This window comes from Atractosteus spatula, chromosome 5 (assembly GCF_055471065.1).
Source record: "Atractosteus spatula isolate fAtrSpa1 chromosome 5, fAtrSpa1.hap1, whole genome shotgun sequence".
Lineage (NCBI taxonomy): Eukaryota > Metazoa > Chordata > Actinopteri > Semionotiformes > Lepisosteidae > Atractosteus > Atractosteus spatula.
In genome coordinates this window covers 30,242,163-30,259,023 of record NC_142710.1, presented here as the reverse complement: position 1 = coordinate 30,259,023, position 16,861 = coordinate 30,242,163, and the positions used below count along the sequence as shown (strand labels likewise).

The following is a 16,861-nucleotide window of genomic DNA, read 5'->3' as shown; positions in this document are numbered from 1 at the left end:
AACATAAGTATAGGGCTATGTTGCCCTATACATTTGTATAGAAAATAATACATTTGATATTAAAAAGGGTGGTCATTTTAGCTGGTCAGGCACAACATCTGTCTCATGAGCTTGATACTGTTTCAGATATTTCTTTCCTTCACACTGCAACTGCAAAACCTGTTTAAGTTACTATAGCTGGAGCACAAGCCAACAGAGTGTACAAATAGCAATTGGTTGCTTCCCCCGTTTAAAAGGAACATGACAAACACAGCTGTGTGTATACAGCAGCTTTTCAATTTGCATCAACGTCATGGATTGATGAAATAGCAAACTTTGGGTTGCCTAACATATTTTCTGGATAGAGTACGCATCAATAGAAATGGCACTTCATCACATGGTACATCATTCCAGATTATACATTTTCTGACTATAAATTAATTTAATTAATAAAATCAGTTCTTTACCTCAATCAGATCACTAAATTTCTAAAGATTGCAATACATCTTGTGTTTTTATTTCAGGGAATGCATTTTAACATCTCTGCAACTGTAGAAATACATTAGCAAGGTCTCGTGAATATATCCAAATAATTGTTTTACCACCTGCTGGTTATGATTAAACTAACAGCGACATCCAGCATCTCCTGAATGACGCTGTACGTGTACCGTCAGACCACTCATGTCATTTCTCACTGCCTGCTGTCATGAAATAGTGATGCTGAACTGCAGTGCAAAGGACAAGCTCTGTTAGCAGCAGCGGACATCGGAGAATTCTCTGTTTAGAATCTCTTAGCTTGACATCTTACACAAACCAGAAGAGAGACTGTGTTACAGAATACATTTGAACTAGCAGTCTTTCTTATACTGTAGGTCTTAGTAGATTGTTAATCTGCTGCTTGTACCTACTGTAATATAAGAGATTCACAAGGCATCTAATTATGTTGGAGGTAGGTCAGGTGAACTTAATGAGAAAATAGTATAATTTTTTGTGTTTTCTTTCTTTTCTTTTCAGCGTGGAATAAACCTATTACTTGTTCCATAGTATTATGTGGTTTGACTTCCATTTATATTTCATTTACTACCCCACAATATGCTCTTCCCTATATGGGCTCTGTGTCATAAATTCATCAGTGTCATTAGCGCTTGGAGAACATATGGCATACTATATCACTGTGGGAATAGAGCTATTTATAAGCCCTGGCCTATCTCTGCAGAAAAGCATGTTTTTCCAGTAGAGTAGTATTTCACCACCTGATGTGATTGCAACTGTCACTCAGGAGTACCTGCCAGATGTCTTTTTTGAACAGCACCGTCCTCACAATTCTTCTTTTAAGTCATACACCCATTACAAAGTATGCGTAAATATTAAGGTTGTAAATGCTTTTCTTTTAATCATTTTATTTTTTGTAAAGCTAGCATCATCACTTTTTTCTCTTATATGATTCCAAGATGGAATGCACAGGTTAACATGATCTGATTTCTTCTTCTTCTTTTTCACAGCCTTTGTCCCAGACTGTCCTGGGGTCAGCTGCTCTGGCTGCTCTTCTCCACTTGTCTCTGTCGAGCACATCTTCCTCACTCACTTCACATACCTCCATATCTTTTCTCACACAATCTATCCATCTCTTTCTAGGCCTGCCTCTTTCCCTGTTACCTTCCACCTCAAATTCCATTACCCTCTTTGTTACTTCCTCAACGTCCCTCCTCATGATATGTCCATACCACCATAACCTCGCCTCTCGCATCTTCTCAACCACATCCACCACCCTACATCGTCTACAGATTTCTTCATTTCTGATCTTATCTTACCGACAATAATTTTATAGACACCAGAAATTTCTCCTTTGGGTACCAAAATGAGAAGTAAGCTGTCTTGAGCAAAATCCATCATTATGCAGCCTGAGGAAGTACCATTAGGTATAGAATGTTTGCAGCATCTTTTTTGCCAACACTCACAATGTTTGGATAATACAATGTTTGTCCTTTCAAATGTATATTACACAAATGTTGACAATGAGAAATTTGCTCATGCACTAGCAGTGTAACACAGAGGTATGCATCATTTGCCCATTATAAAGTACTACATTGAGGATTTGCATGGATCCATCCCGTGATTTTGTCCTTACTGGATGTCCAATTACTTTGAGATGTGCTGTGTAGTATAAAATATAACTTTCTTGTCCATCCAAAATGATATAAGGATATAAATAAAGGATGGAAATTTGTCTTTGGCATCACCATATTAAAAATGCAAAAAAGTAACACTCAACATAAAATAAATACATATTAAAAAAACAATAGTTCTGGAATACATATACACACAAATCTCTCTGCCCAAACTACATTCCCATTACAAATAATTTGATAGTTCAATACAGGAAACAGTCACTTACTGTAGCTGCATTTAATATACCAAATGATTTCTTGTGTACTTTCCTTGGCCATAGGCATTCTAAAACTGAAGGCAGCAGATGGAAATGGGAATGAAGAGGGTGAGCGGGGTCATCAATGATAAGCTGAGAGTTTTTTTTAACTGCAATATAATACTCTAAACATCTTATATATACTGTATACTTTATATCATATCTAAAAAATAAATGTCTAGATATATTTGAACAGTTCTTCAAGCTGTTGCTGTGGTTGACCATTTATTTTACTAGCAATATGAACAATTCTGATAGCTTAATCAATTTTTTTGTGCCTGGTTCTTCCAGTTTCTGAAGATCATTTTAATGTATAGTTGGATTAGTTGAAACCAACATTTTCATTGGAATTGGAAATGAAAGCCTTTCCTGTACTTGTTGCTAAATCTTGGCTGTTCTTTGTACTGTGTGCACCAGGCGCTGGGAGGGTGGAGATCCTGGAGTGTCCAATCAGAAGACCCCCACTACCATCCTGTTGACTCCAGAAGGGAAGTTCCACAGTTTTGGCTACGCGGCCCGGGACTTCTACCATGACCTAGACCCTAGCGAGTCCAAGCACTGGCTGTATCTTGAGAAGTTCAAGATGACGCTACATACAACCGCTGTAAGGACACGAATCTTGGCATCCACTATCAAAGCATGAAAATTCAATAACAATTATAAAAAATATCTTGAATGTATATAACTCTAGCACTCCTATTTAAATATTGCACCACTCACTTAAAATATATTTAACACTCCAAGCATGTAAGATTTCTTTCCTTATCCTTTTAAGCTTTTGAGTTTCTGATCATTTCTTTTTGGATGAAAGATTTTTTGCATTGTTTTATTTTCACTGCTGCGATCAAATTTTAAGGTAACAGTAACAGTTTGAGCATTTGAGAAAGAAACGTAAAATGCTGTCTTTTTTACTGTAATTCGAGAGGATATGTAGCAAATTAACAGGTAAACTTGTGTTGCGTTTTGTTTATTCTCTTTACTTCAGCATAGACTTAAGCTTTACTGTTCCTTTGCAGCCAGACAGACACTGAAGCATCTCCACACCTGAACCTCTATGTAACAGATTAGTGTATGGCAGTGTAGCTTGTGGGCAATAAGAATTGAGAAAGCTTTTTAGCCACAAGTGGTGTTTGTGAATCTCTGCATAATCTATCATGTCATTTTAACAAACCTGACTTTATGAAATTTTCTTAACTTTTAGTACTTTTGAAGTTATTGTTACTTTGGACAGCTATACTGTATATACAGTACTTCTTGACACTAAACATAGCAAAGAATGTTTAAAAGCAATACTAAAATATTAACAATAGCAACAATTTGATTAAGTGAAATGTAATCCCTGGTGTGTTTATAGAATAGGTTAAACAGGTGTTAGTTTATTCTTATGAGAGTTTTGTTTAAACTGTAGAAGGCTACCAAATACAGGACATCTGTCCCCATTAACTAGAGAGGTTTGAATCTTAACAGAACTGAGAGTTTGGCAGCATGGAGTTCATGAGGAACTCTCAGATATCAATCAAGGAGCAACATGAATGAGAGCTCAATGAAAATATTGAGCTAACAGTCAGACAGGGCAGGAAACTGTGACTCACATTTAATTGATGAGCACCTGAATTTGGTATAGTTCATCTGTGAGTCCAGGTTTAATGAGTGATCAAGAGCATGCCATTTCTGAGCTCCATGAGGTGACAGGAGGATATACATATTTATACAGATATGCTTAATTATATTAGCTGGCATTACAATAAAAAGGAGGATCGGGTTGTTGGTTGGGATGTTCAAATAAACAAATTGATTGATTGATTGATCTTTTCATATATGTATGTTGCTGACACAGGAAGAGAGACATTGCAGTGCACACACATGGGAATAAACAAAATCCTGTACACAGTGAGTTTAGCTACAGTGAATGTACAGTAATTGTCCTCTAGTGATCCTTGTTCAAATTCTGCTAGAATTGTGATCTATGCTTTGGACTCTACTCTGGATTCTAATATTTGTGAGATACATTTTTTATACATACTTCTCTAGAGCAGTTTACATGTTATGCATGCCTGTTTCAAAGGGACACAGCTAAAAAAATGAGTTACACATTTCAGAGGAATCCATACGTTATCATTTTTTGCCTTGAACAAATAAAAAGATGGTATTTTCACTTGCTAATTGTGATGGAGACTAGGTTGTGGTGCAAACCCAATGATATCCGTTGTCTTATTATCATACCCCTTTTGATAACAGGCCTCTTGCCTTGTCTCTACAGAACCTGTCAGTAGAGACCGAGCTGCAGGCAGCCAATGCAAAGAGAGTAAAAGCCCTGGACATCTTTGCGTATGCTCTGCAGTTTTTCAAGGAGCAGGCACTGAAGGTATCTTGCCAGTGAGATAATGTTATACTGTGAAAAAATATCGTTGCTAACTTTCTAGCTCTTGTTTTTGGCAAATGTTTACCATTGTGTAATTATATTTCTTTTTACTCGTAGAGCAACATTGAGTGTAAGAAGGTATTTGCTGATAAGAAAAAAAAATCTGAATTATAGTGAATGAATTTTTAGAAAATGCATCTGTTTTTCAAAGACTCTAGCTTAACTGAAAAGCTAACGAAGCTAACTCTTAGCTTAGCTGAAAAAAAAACAGTCGGACATTTTGTTTACAGGTGCTTTTAAAAAGAACTATACACTTCCCAGCAGTGCATGTGCAATATGTATTAGAGAACAAATACAAAGAGGAGAAAAGGCACAAAGTAAATTGCCACAATAAAGCCACAGTTGTACATTAAAAGCTACAGTGAAAAGATTGGTTTCAAGAATGTCTATCTCTGTTGCAGTGTTTTATGGGATTTGGGCAGTAAGTTCTACAGACGTGGTGCTACACATTGGAGGGCTCCGTTTCCAATTATAAAAAATATAAAATTATTTTAAAAGCATCTGAAATGAAGACTAGGTATTGGGTTTATTGACCCTTACTGTAGTAGCTACATAATGGGGGTTTTCAGAGACACACACGTATTACTAAAAAGACCATGACATGCTATCTGAATGGCTTCTGTCATAGCACAGGTCTGTGATGCCACCTGTTGTGTTGTCTACTTCAGGAGCTGAGCGACCAAACGGGCTCCGAGTTTGACAACGCGGATGTGAGATGGGTGATCACTGTGCCGGCCATTTGGAAGCAGCCGGCAAAGCAGTTTATGAGACAGGCAGCTTATAAGGTAAAACCTTCAACAGTGGAGAAACAAAGGGCAGGTTGGCTTGCTAAGAAAAGCTTTTGACTCCGTGTTTTGGCTCATCAAGCATTTATAAAAGCACAGTAAATATTCCTGGAAAGTGTGACTTCTGTGACTGCAAAGAAATCGGAACCTGCTGAGATCGGCCCATTGCACTTCTTTTTGCACTGGCTTCCAAAAGAAATGCATAGAAAATGTATTGGAATTCAGGAATACTGATGATGCCCTCGGCCTCACCACAGAACATAAGAACATTAATTAATTATTAACATTAATTATTCTACATTGATGACTGCTTCTCTGGAAAATAAATTGCCTAGTGACGGGTAAACAAGAAATGAATTCTTGCTCAAGCAGGTCTCTTAACCTTTCATGATTCCAAGCTGCTCAAAAAAGGCTTCTGACAGGTCAAGTCCAGTCTCCTTTGGTTCTTTGGATTCAAAAGTTTCCCAATTTAAATGGTTTGAAGGGTGTTTTTATACATAGTACAAACATCATAAGAGAAAAAATAAAATTAACATGTAACTTATTTAATAATTTTACACATAAGACAAATTGGAAAGCAAATCTAATTACAAGTTATGTTAGTGTATTTAAATGCTTTAGTTGGATCAGGTCAGATGAATTCTCTGTGGACATTCTATGCTAGTTGGTTCTTTTATGAGATTCTTCTTTCTTACCTGAAAGTTAAGCACAAAGTAGGTCACAAAATAGTAAAGCTTTATGAAGATGACAAAATGTTCTAAGGTCAAAGCTCTACTATTTTGATTGTGTTGTAGGCATATTTTGATTAAAATGCAAATACTATATACTGAAATTGTCCTGTGTGACTAGTGTTTAGAAGTTAATTATCTATTGTGCTAAAAAGGGACAGCATCTTTGGCTCATTTATCTTTTCTTTAATATCTTTGATTCTGTGAGTTTTTCATAAAACTAATCTCTCAGCAATTTCTCATTCATAACATTTTAGTTTTACTAATCTAATTTTGCTGTAAGGTATACTGCCACCAACAGGCCAATAAAAGATTTTTGCCCCCAAAAATACTGCAGGACTCACGTGTCTGTGTCGGCATAAAGCAATGTACAGTACATATCACACTAAGTGTGGGCCCATTCCATACTGGAGGACTCGAGAGGATGTGCCTGAAGTGTTTGTCTGGGAAGGTGGGGAAGGCAGTTTTCCTGCAGAATGAGCTCATCATGTTTCTGCATCATTGTGCCACACCCCCTTCTCCTCAGCCAAAAACTGAGCAAGAGCCTGAGCAGTGCCTGATGCTCTGAGTCATCACAACAGTATGAGCTTCCAGAACTCTCTTAGGATTGCTCTCACACCACTGCCCTTCAGACAGTTTACAACTGCTGTAAATATTGTGTGAATCAACAGCTGTTGCATACTGTAGAAAGAGTGGTCTATCAAAACATGTAAGAAGAACTTAATATTATTATTTTTGAACTTACATGTTCTTTTTCTTCAGCGTTTTTCAGATACATTTCTGAGCTGTGCAGAATCCAAGAGAAGAGTGAACTAGAAAATCTGTTTTTGTTGGTTTGGTTTTTTAGCTTATTTGAAATTCAGACTAACTTTTAAGACTAGTGGACTCCTAGAGCTGCTCAAGGGCTCATTCACTGCAGTTCTGTGCTTGAGAACCGAATGGATCCTGTGATCTACACTTGTGCACAGTTGGACAAATGCCACTGTTATTAGGTGGTGTGAAGCTCAGACAGTCCTTGGCTTGTCAGGACTCCTGGAATAAGGTCAGTGACTGTAGCCCAGTCCATCCAGACACAGCTGTGCCAGCTGTCACATACTGTAAGCTGAACTGACATTTTACAGAAGGTGCTGACTCAGTTTAAATCTGTTCTGGTGGCATGCACTAAAAAAGATAAAGGCAGCAGCAGATGTAGAAACGAGAGAAGAAGAGATGCTCAGAAAGAAGAACATTTGCAAAAGAGATTTCCAGCTAAAGCTGTCTTTTCTTTTTGATAAGCTGTGTAAAACACTCCCTTCTCTTTTGACATGATAGGGTTTTTCTTTTATATGGTGATTTCTTATCATTGGCATTGCATACATTTGTCTTAAAATACTCACTTTGAAATAAAGGCACCCATTCGTTGCCTTTTTACATACGGTGTTTGAAAATAGGGCTCGACTTTTTATGAATATAAAAGCCCCTAACCTGAAGCAGATTACACATGCGCTTTTAAAATAAGACACTCATGGGCTATTCTGTATTATGTCATTCTAGGACAAGAACTGCATCACTGCATCACTGTTGTTGTGGACACTACTAAACAAAATGAAAGCCATAAAGAATCTGTCATTATTCTGTGGACTACTCCTGGAATTCATAAAGCTTTCCTGGGTTCAGCATCAATTATAAATCCTTAAAAAGTCTTCTGCAAAAATGATTATCACTCCCATTACCCTGTACTCAGTTATAATGCAGTTTATTCTGCACAAGACACATTTTATACATTTATCTTTCCGAAACATGACTTCATCCTCCTCACACTAATTAAGTGCTACGGCTTTTCATTATGGTATCTGCAGTGGGAACCCAGAGTGCCCTGTGGTCACTGCAGTGTGTTTCTGCAGTGACTCAGCGTCTTTGCTGTAATGCTTCTATTCCACAGGGGAGAATCGCAATCCTCTTCTTACCTCCATGAACACAGGCAGCACATTAAGGCGTGATTCATTTTTATGCTCACAGGCTCTGGTTTAGAAAGTTTAGAAAGCTCTGGAATAAAAATGAGAAAAAAAGCCTTTTTTTACCAAACAATAATGTATTGCTTGCCAGAGAGTAAATATATCTATGACAGAAATTTATGTTTATTAATAATGACGAGACAAACACTATGCTGCAGACAACAAAACATCCACACATGTTACTATACATACAGTGTTTACAAACAAGGTGTTTTAGAATCCTAACATTCTAATCACCCTGAAAAAAAACCCAGACTTACCAAGTATTAAACTCTTAAATAATGCCTACAGAGGGCAAAAAAGCTGCTTTCTAAATACATGCAATACAACCTGCAGTTAAATCTCTGTCACTGCACCCCAGATGCCACAAAATAAATGGGAGCCTATCGCCCTATTCTAAAAATTCACCCACAGGCAGGAAAGACGTCTGTAACCGAGTTATCTTTTACCAAGAAAACCCAAGTTCCCTAAAAAAAAAACAGAAAATAGCACGCTCTCTCTAGCAAGGTTCAGATACTTAACTCCAGTCAGGTTTGGTCTGGATGATCATGAAGTAGGGGCTCTCGCCTGGTGGAAAAGTTCCAATTCCTCTCTTGTGGTTTGACCTTCTTTCTCTCCTCTCTTCTTGTTGTCTCTTCTCCTCTCTGTGGTCTTAATGTGATCTTATATGGTGTGTTTCTGGACTGCTCATTGACAGTCATTAACCCACAACTTAATTACCTAGGTATACCAAGGTAAACTTTACAATTTTTTTTTCGATCAGGGGAGACCCCACATCTCAGCAAACATCCCCTCTGCTTTGAAACTAGAAGTGTTTATACTACCAGGTGTTACACACTCTATCTCAACTCTTAGAGACACTTCCTAGTCACCTATAGCTGTAACAGTATCATATTAATTTGGTTCGTTATACTATGTACAATGAGAAGTTGATTTAACTATCAAAGGTGTTACAGAGAGGGCAAATTATTTTTTTAATTCCACTCTCATTGTGTAAGTATGGAGGATATGACGTAGACATATACTGAACTCTGATAATGACAACCACTCTGCACCTTGAAGGTCTGAGGTGACAGGTTGCGTGCAAGAAACAATAGTTATGATGTGTGTTGAAGTGCCTTGGGGCTTCAGGTATGCCCTTTGGAACATGTTCTGCAACTCTGCTTCACAGAATATCCTATACACAGACAATTCACGTGTTCAAAAAAATCCCAGTGACACTCATGGAATCTCATTTTCAATCCATTTCCAATCTCAATAAATCATAGCCACGTTCAATGCAATTATGTCTTCGAGGGGAAAAAATGAAAAAGAACTGAAAGAAACAATTTGTATTTAAATGTTTAATTATAGTAATTATTTCGTCTTTGTAGTTACTACTGTGTGAATGATAAAAGCAGTTTTTCAAGATGGACAGCAGCAGGTTTTTTCCTTTGTGTTCCCTTTTCTATGCCAACCGATTGATGTTGACAGGATTACAGAATGAGATTGTCATGAATGATTATTTCGGTAGTCAGAAGATAGACAATAGGGGTTCATTTGTTTCCTCAAAATAAAACTATGTCATCAGACTCTTCACTATCTCTCACATCTGTACCTCATAGCCATCAGATATTTATTAGATATTGACTTAATTTTTGTGTTCTAGAACATCAGTTGAGAAGTTGATTGAATAAGTATTAAACCCATATTTATGACATTCAAAGCGAAGTGTAGCTTTAGATTCCTATTAGTTTCATCAGTTATTCTGACAGACAAACAATTTACCATTCTGCTTTGGTAAGTGGGTATGAATACAGAATTATGTAATTTTCAACTTAATGTGTGTTCAGTTGGACTGAAAATGAAAATGGGAACTAGCACAGTCCTGAATGTCCTTGGATGAAAAAGAACTTTTGTTAAATTACTGTGAAGTTTCATGCTTTAAGATTCCTTAGTACGTCTGGACATTCTTGGAAGCATTGCAATCTAAATTATATTTCAGTAGGGTATTAACTATATGTAAAATTTACAAAAAATAGAACTAATTAAGAGAATTTCAAAATCTTATATCTTGCTTTTTACAACAAATTCGACAATACAGTTGGTAGGCATTGACAATCAGTCATATGTATATGATATAGAAATGGCAAAATATGATTATTTATAAGTGTGTTAACTAAATAACTTTCCAAAAATAATTTGTTCCGAGGAGCTCATTACTTTGTAAACAATTGATATGTAATGAATTATGTGTCATAAGAATTAAATTGTTAAATACTTCCGTTTTTGTTAAACTGGACTTAATTGTGTTGAAGTTTCCTTTTCAGGAGGATTAAGATTTTGTTGATGAAAACAAGCTTCAAATGTTGAACCTGTTTTGTTTAAAATTACACTTAAAGCAACTGAACCAGAGTGTACACCAAGGATTTCTTTTGAGCTTCTACCCAAAATGAAAGTGCTGCATTCCACACGGATCCAACCTCTTGTTTTCCTGTTTTCCTCCCGTTCAGTCTGGCCTGGTTACCCCTGACAACCCTGAGCAGCTAATCATAGCCCTGGAACCGGAAGCTGCTTCCATCTACTGCAGGAAGCTCCGCCTCCACCAAATGATTGACTTGACTTGCAAGACGACTGTGAATGGCTGCAGTCCAACAGAGAATGTGGGAGCTGGGATGACACAGGGTAAACTAGTGTGTGGGGCATTGAATTATGACTAGATGATGATGAGATGTTTTTGGAGACTTCACAGTCCCAATTGCAGTCAGCACCTGGGGCACCCACTAGATAAATACCATTGTGGAGCAAAGAACAATATCCATATTCCAGTTTATGCTGAGATGAGATTTGCAAGAGAGTTTGCATCTTACAGTGAGAAGTACCTGTGATGGAAATCATTTTCAGAATGATTTAAGAATGGGTCAGTCACTTTTCATAAAGTGGGGCTTTTCAGAAAATATTTTTTGTAATTTGATTGTAGGGATTTATATAGTAATATACCCAATGATGATCCATAAAGGCATCATTGATGCTTTCTATGAGGTTTGAATTTGCAACATCTTAATACAATCAAATGTTTTTGTTTGTATCCATAGTCCTCTCTGACTAAATAACACATCATTCCCAGTATTACAGCTTAGCAGTCACTGGATACAGTAATTAACAGGATCCTAATACCTTCCTGTATATCAACTGTCAGACTTCCATGTCTGTTTAGTTGCCTCTAGAATGTGTATGTTTTTGTGAATACTAGCTTATGAATCAGTTGCTAAACAGTGCATATGCATGTTAGTGCATTGCAGCTGTTTGTTTTACAAGGTGGGTATAGAAGTACAAATGAATCCTGTTGTATGCAAACCTTGTGTTTGCAGAGGAAATTGGAAGCAACCATTGTACATTGAGACTTGTAAAATATTATAGCCCCCCCTAGAAAAATAATTATTATTAACATTTGCATCATGTTTTATAAAATAGTTTTACCTATTATTTTACTTTAAACTTGCATGATTCTTACTTCATTAACACTCCCAGTTTTATTGAATGATGCATGCTTTCTGCTGTTTCAACAGCTGCAAACCTCTAACATACTTACCAAATAAGTGCACCAGTTGCTATATTCCAAAAGTGCATAAGTGAAGCTCCATGTGCCTCCTAACATTTTCTTTCGGTCTTGTTCATTAAGAGTTTAATGAGAATAGGAGGTCAATCGAGGTTCACCCAAGTTGCAAAGCTCCCTTCAACACTGAAATTCAATTCATGTTTTTGCCAGCAGTGAAAGCAGCAACAGCAAATCCATATGGGAAGACTTTTTCTAATACTTGTCACTAAATTGCGATTTAGTTTTTAGGATGTTGTGGTCATAAGACATTTTCTTTGACCGGACACTATAATTTAATAATATAAAATAATAGTTGTATGGGCAGTATTTTTCATTTGAGGTTAAAAAGATAATGCACCTGTGTCATTTTGCTCTGAAATCTGGCCTAGTTAGTGACTGAATTGCACTTTTATTTGCAATTAGTCGCATGTATTTTATTTGTTACTTCTGTTTGTTAGTTCAGAAATTTGCAAGCTATCCCAATACCAAATAGTTCTGCCATGCTTGCAAGTAATAATGCTTTTTTATTTGCCTGCAAATATTTTTTGCATGCTTAGTTTATTTTAATCACAGTGGTCTTTATTTTGATGATTGCAACATTTAAATGTATGAAATGCTTCTAGATTGCATTTATTAATATTATATAGGAAAAAAACAGTAGATTGAGATTAAGAATCACTTTTATTTTAGTATTATTTCCAGGGTTTGGAGCTAGATTTATAAAGGAATGTCATGCAAAAGAAATATTGCTTTTGTCTTTTTATTAATGTGGAATACTGTGTTATACTGTGGAATGTATGCTCGTGTTTAATATGGCGAATCAGAACTAAATTATTTATGGAATGAAGCACAGTGTCTTCATAAATAATATCTTGTACATGAGGTGTTTAGCCCAGTTTAGCCCTTGAAGGTTCACTTCTGTACATCACATTTTAATGAAATAACTATAACGTCATCAAACTGCTCCAAAGTGTACTTACAGTCTGTGGTAGAAAGGTTGCCTAAACTGACAATCTGAGTAGTTAAATATTATATAGCCGGTAGAATTCTGATGCTTTTATTATTCTTTAGATTAATTCTCTTATTGGTTTATCTAAATTCATTGTTCATCGGTTAGAGTATGTCAAAGATTAGTGTCTAATCAAAGAATACCAAGAAGTGCAAGTTAAAAGAGTTGTAAACTTGCCTTTGTTCTTAGAAAAGATAGTTACCAGCCTCAAATTAAAAGTAACGACAGAGATGATTTAATAAGACAACAACCACTGCCTGAATGTTGTGGTTTAAGGAGGTGTGCTTTGAGTAGAGAATTGATTATAGAGTGGCATGTTCAGAACTCCTCAAAGTTCTGCCTGAAGGTACAGTGCAGACCTACGTGTGAGGAGAGTTGATGCAGACTTAATGCTGCCTGAGCCGCCGACTGTTGTTCCCTGCATGGGAGAGCTGAGCAACCTTGACATGGCAGTGATGGCATTCTCACACTGCGGTGCTCTACATCGAGGCCTTGAGGTTACACAGCACTGTTATTTAATTCCAGTTCCAGTACATTGAGAAATTGATCTGTATTAAAATTGGATATTTTTGGCCATATTTCCAATTACTCTGGCAGAAGTGTGGAGTCGCAGTTTGGACTGTAGATGTAGAACTGCAGTACAAGCTAATGGGTTTCAACCCTGAGTGTGGCAGTGCTGGTGTACCCGTGAGCATGGCATTTCACTCAGATTGCTTTAGTGCGAAGCCCAGCCATATAAATGAGTAGAGATGTAAAGTGCTTTGGATAAAAATGTCAACTGGAGTAAATTAATATCCATCTGTTACATTTCACTCTCTTGCCTGCTTTTTTTTAAAACGCAGCTTTTCAGCACTTGCCATCTTGCATTGAGTCATGTTCTTTCTATCAATAACCAGCTAAGGAGCATGTCCGGCGCAATCGGCAGAGCCGCACCTTTTTGGTGGAAAATGTCATAGGAGAGCTTTGGTCGGAGCTGGAAGAAGGTAGAGTGTTCCTTTATTGCTTTTTACATCACTCATCGTTTGCTCTTGCTGGTTCTTAACTTCCTGGCAATGACACTGTGGTCTTTTCATAAACGACCACCAGTCACCCTGCTTAATAACACTCGCAGATTAACAATCTGACAAAACCACATTCTTTGTTTCTCTCACACTTCTGGTCTTGTGTGACTTTGTGTAACTGCAGTCCGATATGGTCAAGGGACCATACATGGTCGGTGGATGTCCTTTATTAGACTATAGTGTCCAGTATGTTGTGGAGAAAGGATGGCTACTCATTAAATAAAAATGTTCCTTGTTGTACTGGGAAAGTTATAATGTACATTTTACTGTAATTGGATGAAGTGATTCTTATGATGAGGAGATGGCTGAGAAGCAATTCCATTACATAATGTTTCAAAACAGGTGGTGAGGACACATAAGAAAGCACTAATATATTAGCCCTCAGATCATTAGAAGAAAAATTGTCTGGGGAAACAGTAAGTTTTTTTTGCAATCTACCACACCAAACTAAACTGAGTGCACTGCCAGGAAATATCATTACAGATTCTAATGGGAAAAATGTTCCCCATATTTTGTAAAATCATCTACAACTGGATTTAACTGCATGAATACAATCAAATGAAATAAAATACAATCAAAAGAAAATATCAACTGGAATGTTGATGGGATGGAAGCAGGTTTTCTCTGAAGTGTGACAGAATGAAAAATTATAAAGAATTGTTTAAACTCCCCATCTTTCTAAAATGCTACTCTGGTATAAATTTGTACATACAGTATGTGAATACAGTTCACTTGATTTAATTATGAAGAAAGACTCTGTATGGTAGAGCCTGGCTCTTTTGTGCAAATTGACATGTTTGCAATGGGTCAGTGCATGGCACAGCTGTTGTGATATTCTGTTTTAATACTCCAAAATAGGTAGAAAATGGGTTTAATAAATATCCTTCTGTATACAGATGTAGCAGTACAAGAAACAGTATCTTTTCTTTGTTGGTTTTATGCAATTCCTGGAGCTGTATTTCTTTCTATAAAATAAAATTGTGCATTTATCAAGGGTATGAAATGAAAGAGCCATGGATATGTTTTTCTTTGAGCTATATACTGTATTTGGTGATAGGTTCGGTTTTTAAACCACTTCAGTATTATGATAAAATATTCTACAAATTAAAAATTAAAATCTGATGAGACTTTTAGTGTGCTATTTTTAGGTTTATATCATCAGCAGTTGTATTCTGCTTTCTCTCTCAGTATTCAGAAATGTAGTAAGAGGAAACATACTTATAATTAGAGGAAGGGTGTCAGAGGAATCATGGTATGGACCTGTTGTGGGGTCTCATCTCTCTTTAAACAGGAAACTCCAGTCTTAGCGTGCATGATACACATTAGTGTGTCAGTTTGACCTGGATAATCCCAAATGATTCCATTCTTGTACTGTATGTACTGTATTTAGGATTATTTGATACTAGGAGTCTTAAAATCTGGTTCTGATCAGGTTATAAAACAGCTTGATCTCCATACACTTATTCCTTTATTCTTTCATGCATAGTGTGTTACTTAATGTCCATCTAGAAGAGAACACAGTAAAGAAAGCTTAATGTACTGACAGAAGAAACCCCAAACAATTCTCTTTTAGAACTCCAGACAAGAGGTAATAACTTGGAGGAAGTCCTTCAAGTGTGCTTGGGAAGTCCAACTCTAGTCCTGGTGCGCCAGTTCGTCTGAAGGCTTGCTAGGTCTCTAAAGCAATACCAATACCTAGTCCTACAGCATTAATCTGAAGAAGATTAATCTGGAGTTACATCAATTTATTGGTATAAACTTGCTTTCTCCTCTGTTATATGTTTGTTGCACTTTAATAATACAAATAAATACCAATGTAAAGACCTATTTGTGCCAAGTGGAACTGAAATCCATTAGCAGGATCTAGTTTGAAGACATATTTGTCTTTGGGATGCTTACAAATAGAAAACTTCCACACATCAATAATTTTATACCTGATCGAGCAAGACTTTTCTTTGTCTGACTGTATGTCTGTCTGCTTTTCTATAGGCGATCGCTATGTAGTTGTGGACTGTGGAGGAGGCACAGTGGATCTGACAGTTCACCAGATCAGGATGCCTGAAGGTCATCTGAAGGAACTTTATAAGGCTTCCGGTAAAGAATGCCTTGGGTTATACCATTTTTCAACATGCTAACAAGATTTGCAGGTCTCAGGGGTTTTGCATAATCACAATTACAACTCTCGGTTTTTTGTTTTCTAATACAGTGCTCTACAGTGTTTCCTGGCTTTTCACACTATAAATTTCAACTGCCTTGAATAAGCATTGACTACAATATTTGCATCAAAAAAGCTTTCATGGGCTCTGCTCTTGACTTTCCAGAGTCCTTTGGTAATGCATTCAAAACCCCCAAACCCTGCAACAATGTCAGAGAAGACCCAACCATGTTCTGGGTGGAGGGGTGTAAAGGCATCATCCTCAGTACCCCATTTCTAATTCCAGTTTGTTTTTCTGTTTTTATTTGCAGGGGGTCCTTATGGCTCTATTGGTATAGACTATGAATTTGAAAAGCTACTGTGCAAGATCTTTGGGGCTGATTTCATAGAACAGTTTAAGATCAAGCGACCGGCTGCCTGGGTGGATCTGATGATTGCGTTCGAGTCTCGGAAGAGAGCAGCAGCACCGGACAGAACCAACCCCCTGAACATCAACCTGCCCTTCTCCTTCATCGACTACTACAAGAAGTACCGGGGTCACAGTGTGGAGCATGCGCTGCGCAAGAGCAAGTGAGTGTCCTGGGCTTCGCTGCTCGTCTCGGGAAGAGCTCAGAAAGAATCACCGACTGCATATGCAAATATTTTCATAAAACACCTCAGGGATGACTTTAGTATGTGTCCTGCTCTCCAAAGACCAGCTTCCTTAATCCTTAGCATGACATTTTG

At 37.1% G+C, this 16,861-nt stretch overlaps 1 protein-coding gene across 1 annotated transcript in view; it reads left to right on the top strand.

Annotated features, from left to right (window-relative positions):
• Window positions 1-16,861, top strand: part of hspa12a (heat shock protein family A (Hsp70) member 12A) — a 47,314-nt gene that overhangs the window by 26,836 nt on the left and 3,617 nt on the right. Inside the window, exons 4-11 of the mRNA XM_088916598.1 lie at window positions 2,822-3,008; window positions 4,665-4,769; window positions 5,495-5,611; window positions 10,826-10,997; window positions 12,948-12,950; window positions 13,816-13,902; window positions 15,970-16,074; window positions 16,447-16,705. Of these exons, the coding sequence (XP_088772724.1) occupies window positions 2,822-3,008; window positions 4,665-4,769; window positions 5,495-5,611; window positions 10,826-10,997; window positions 12,948-12,950; window positions 13,816-13,902; window positions 15,970-16,074; window positions 16,447-16,705 (1,035 nt within the window). The remainder of the gene's footprint in view (window positions 1-2,821; window positions 3,009-4,664; window positions 4,770-5,494; window positions 5,612-10,825; window positions 10,998-12,947; window positions 12,951-13,815; window positions 13,903-15,969; window positions 16,075-16,446; window positions 16,706-16,861) is intronic.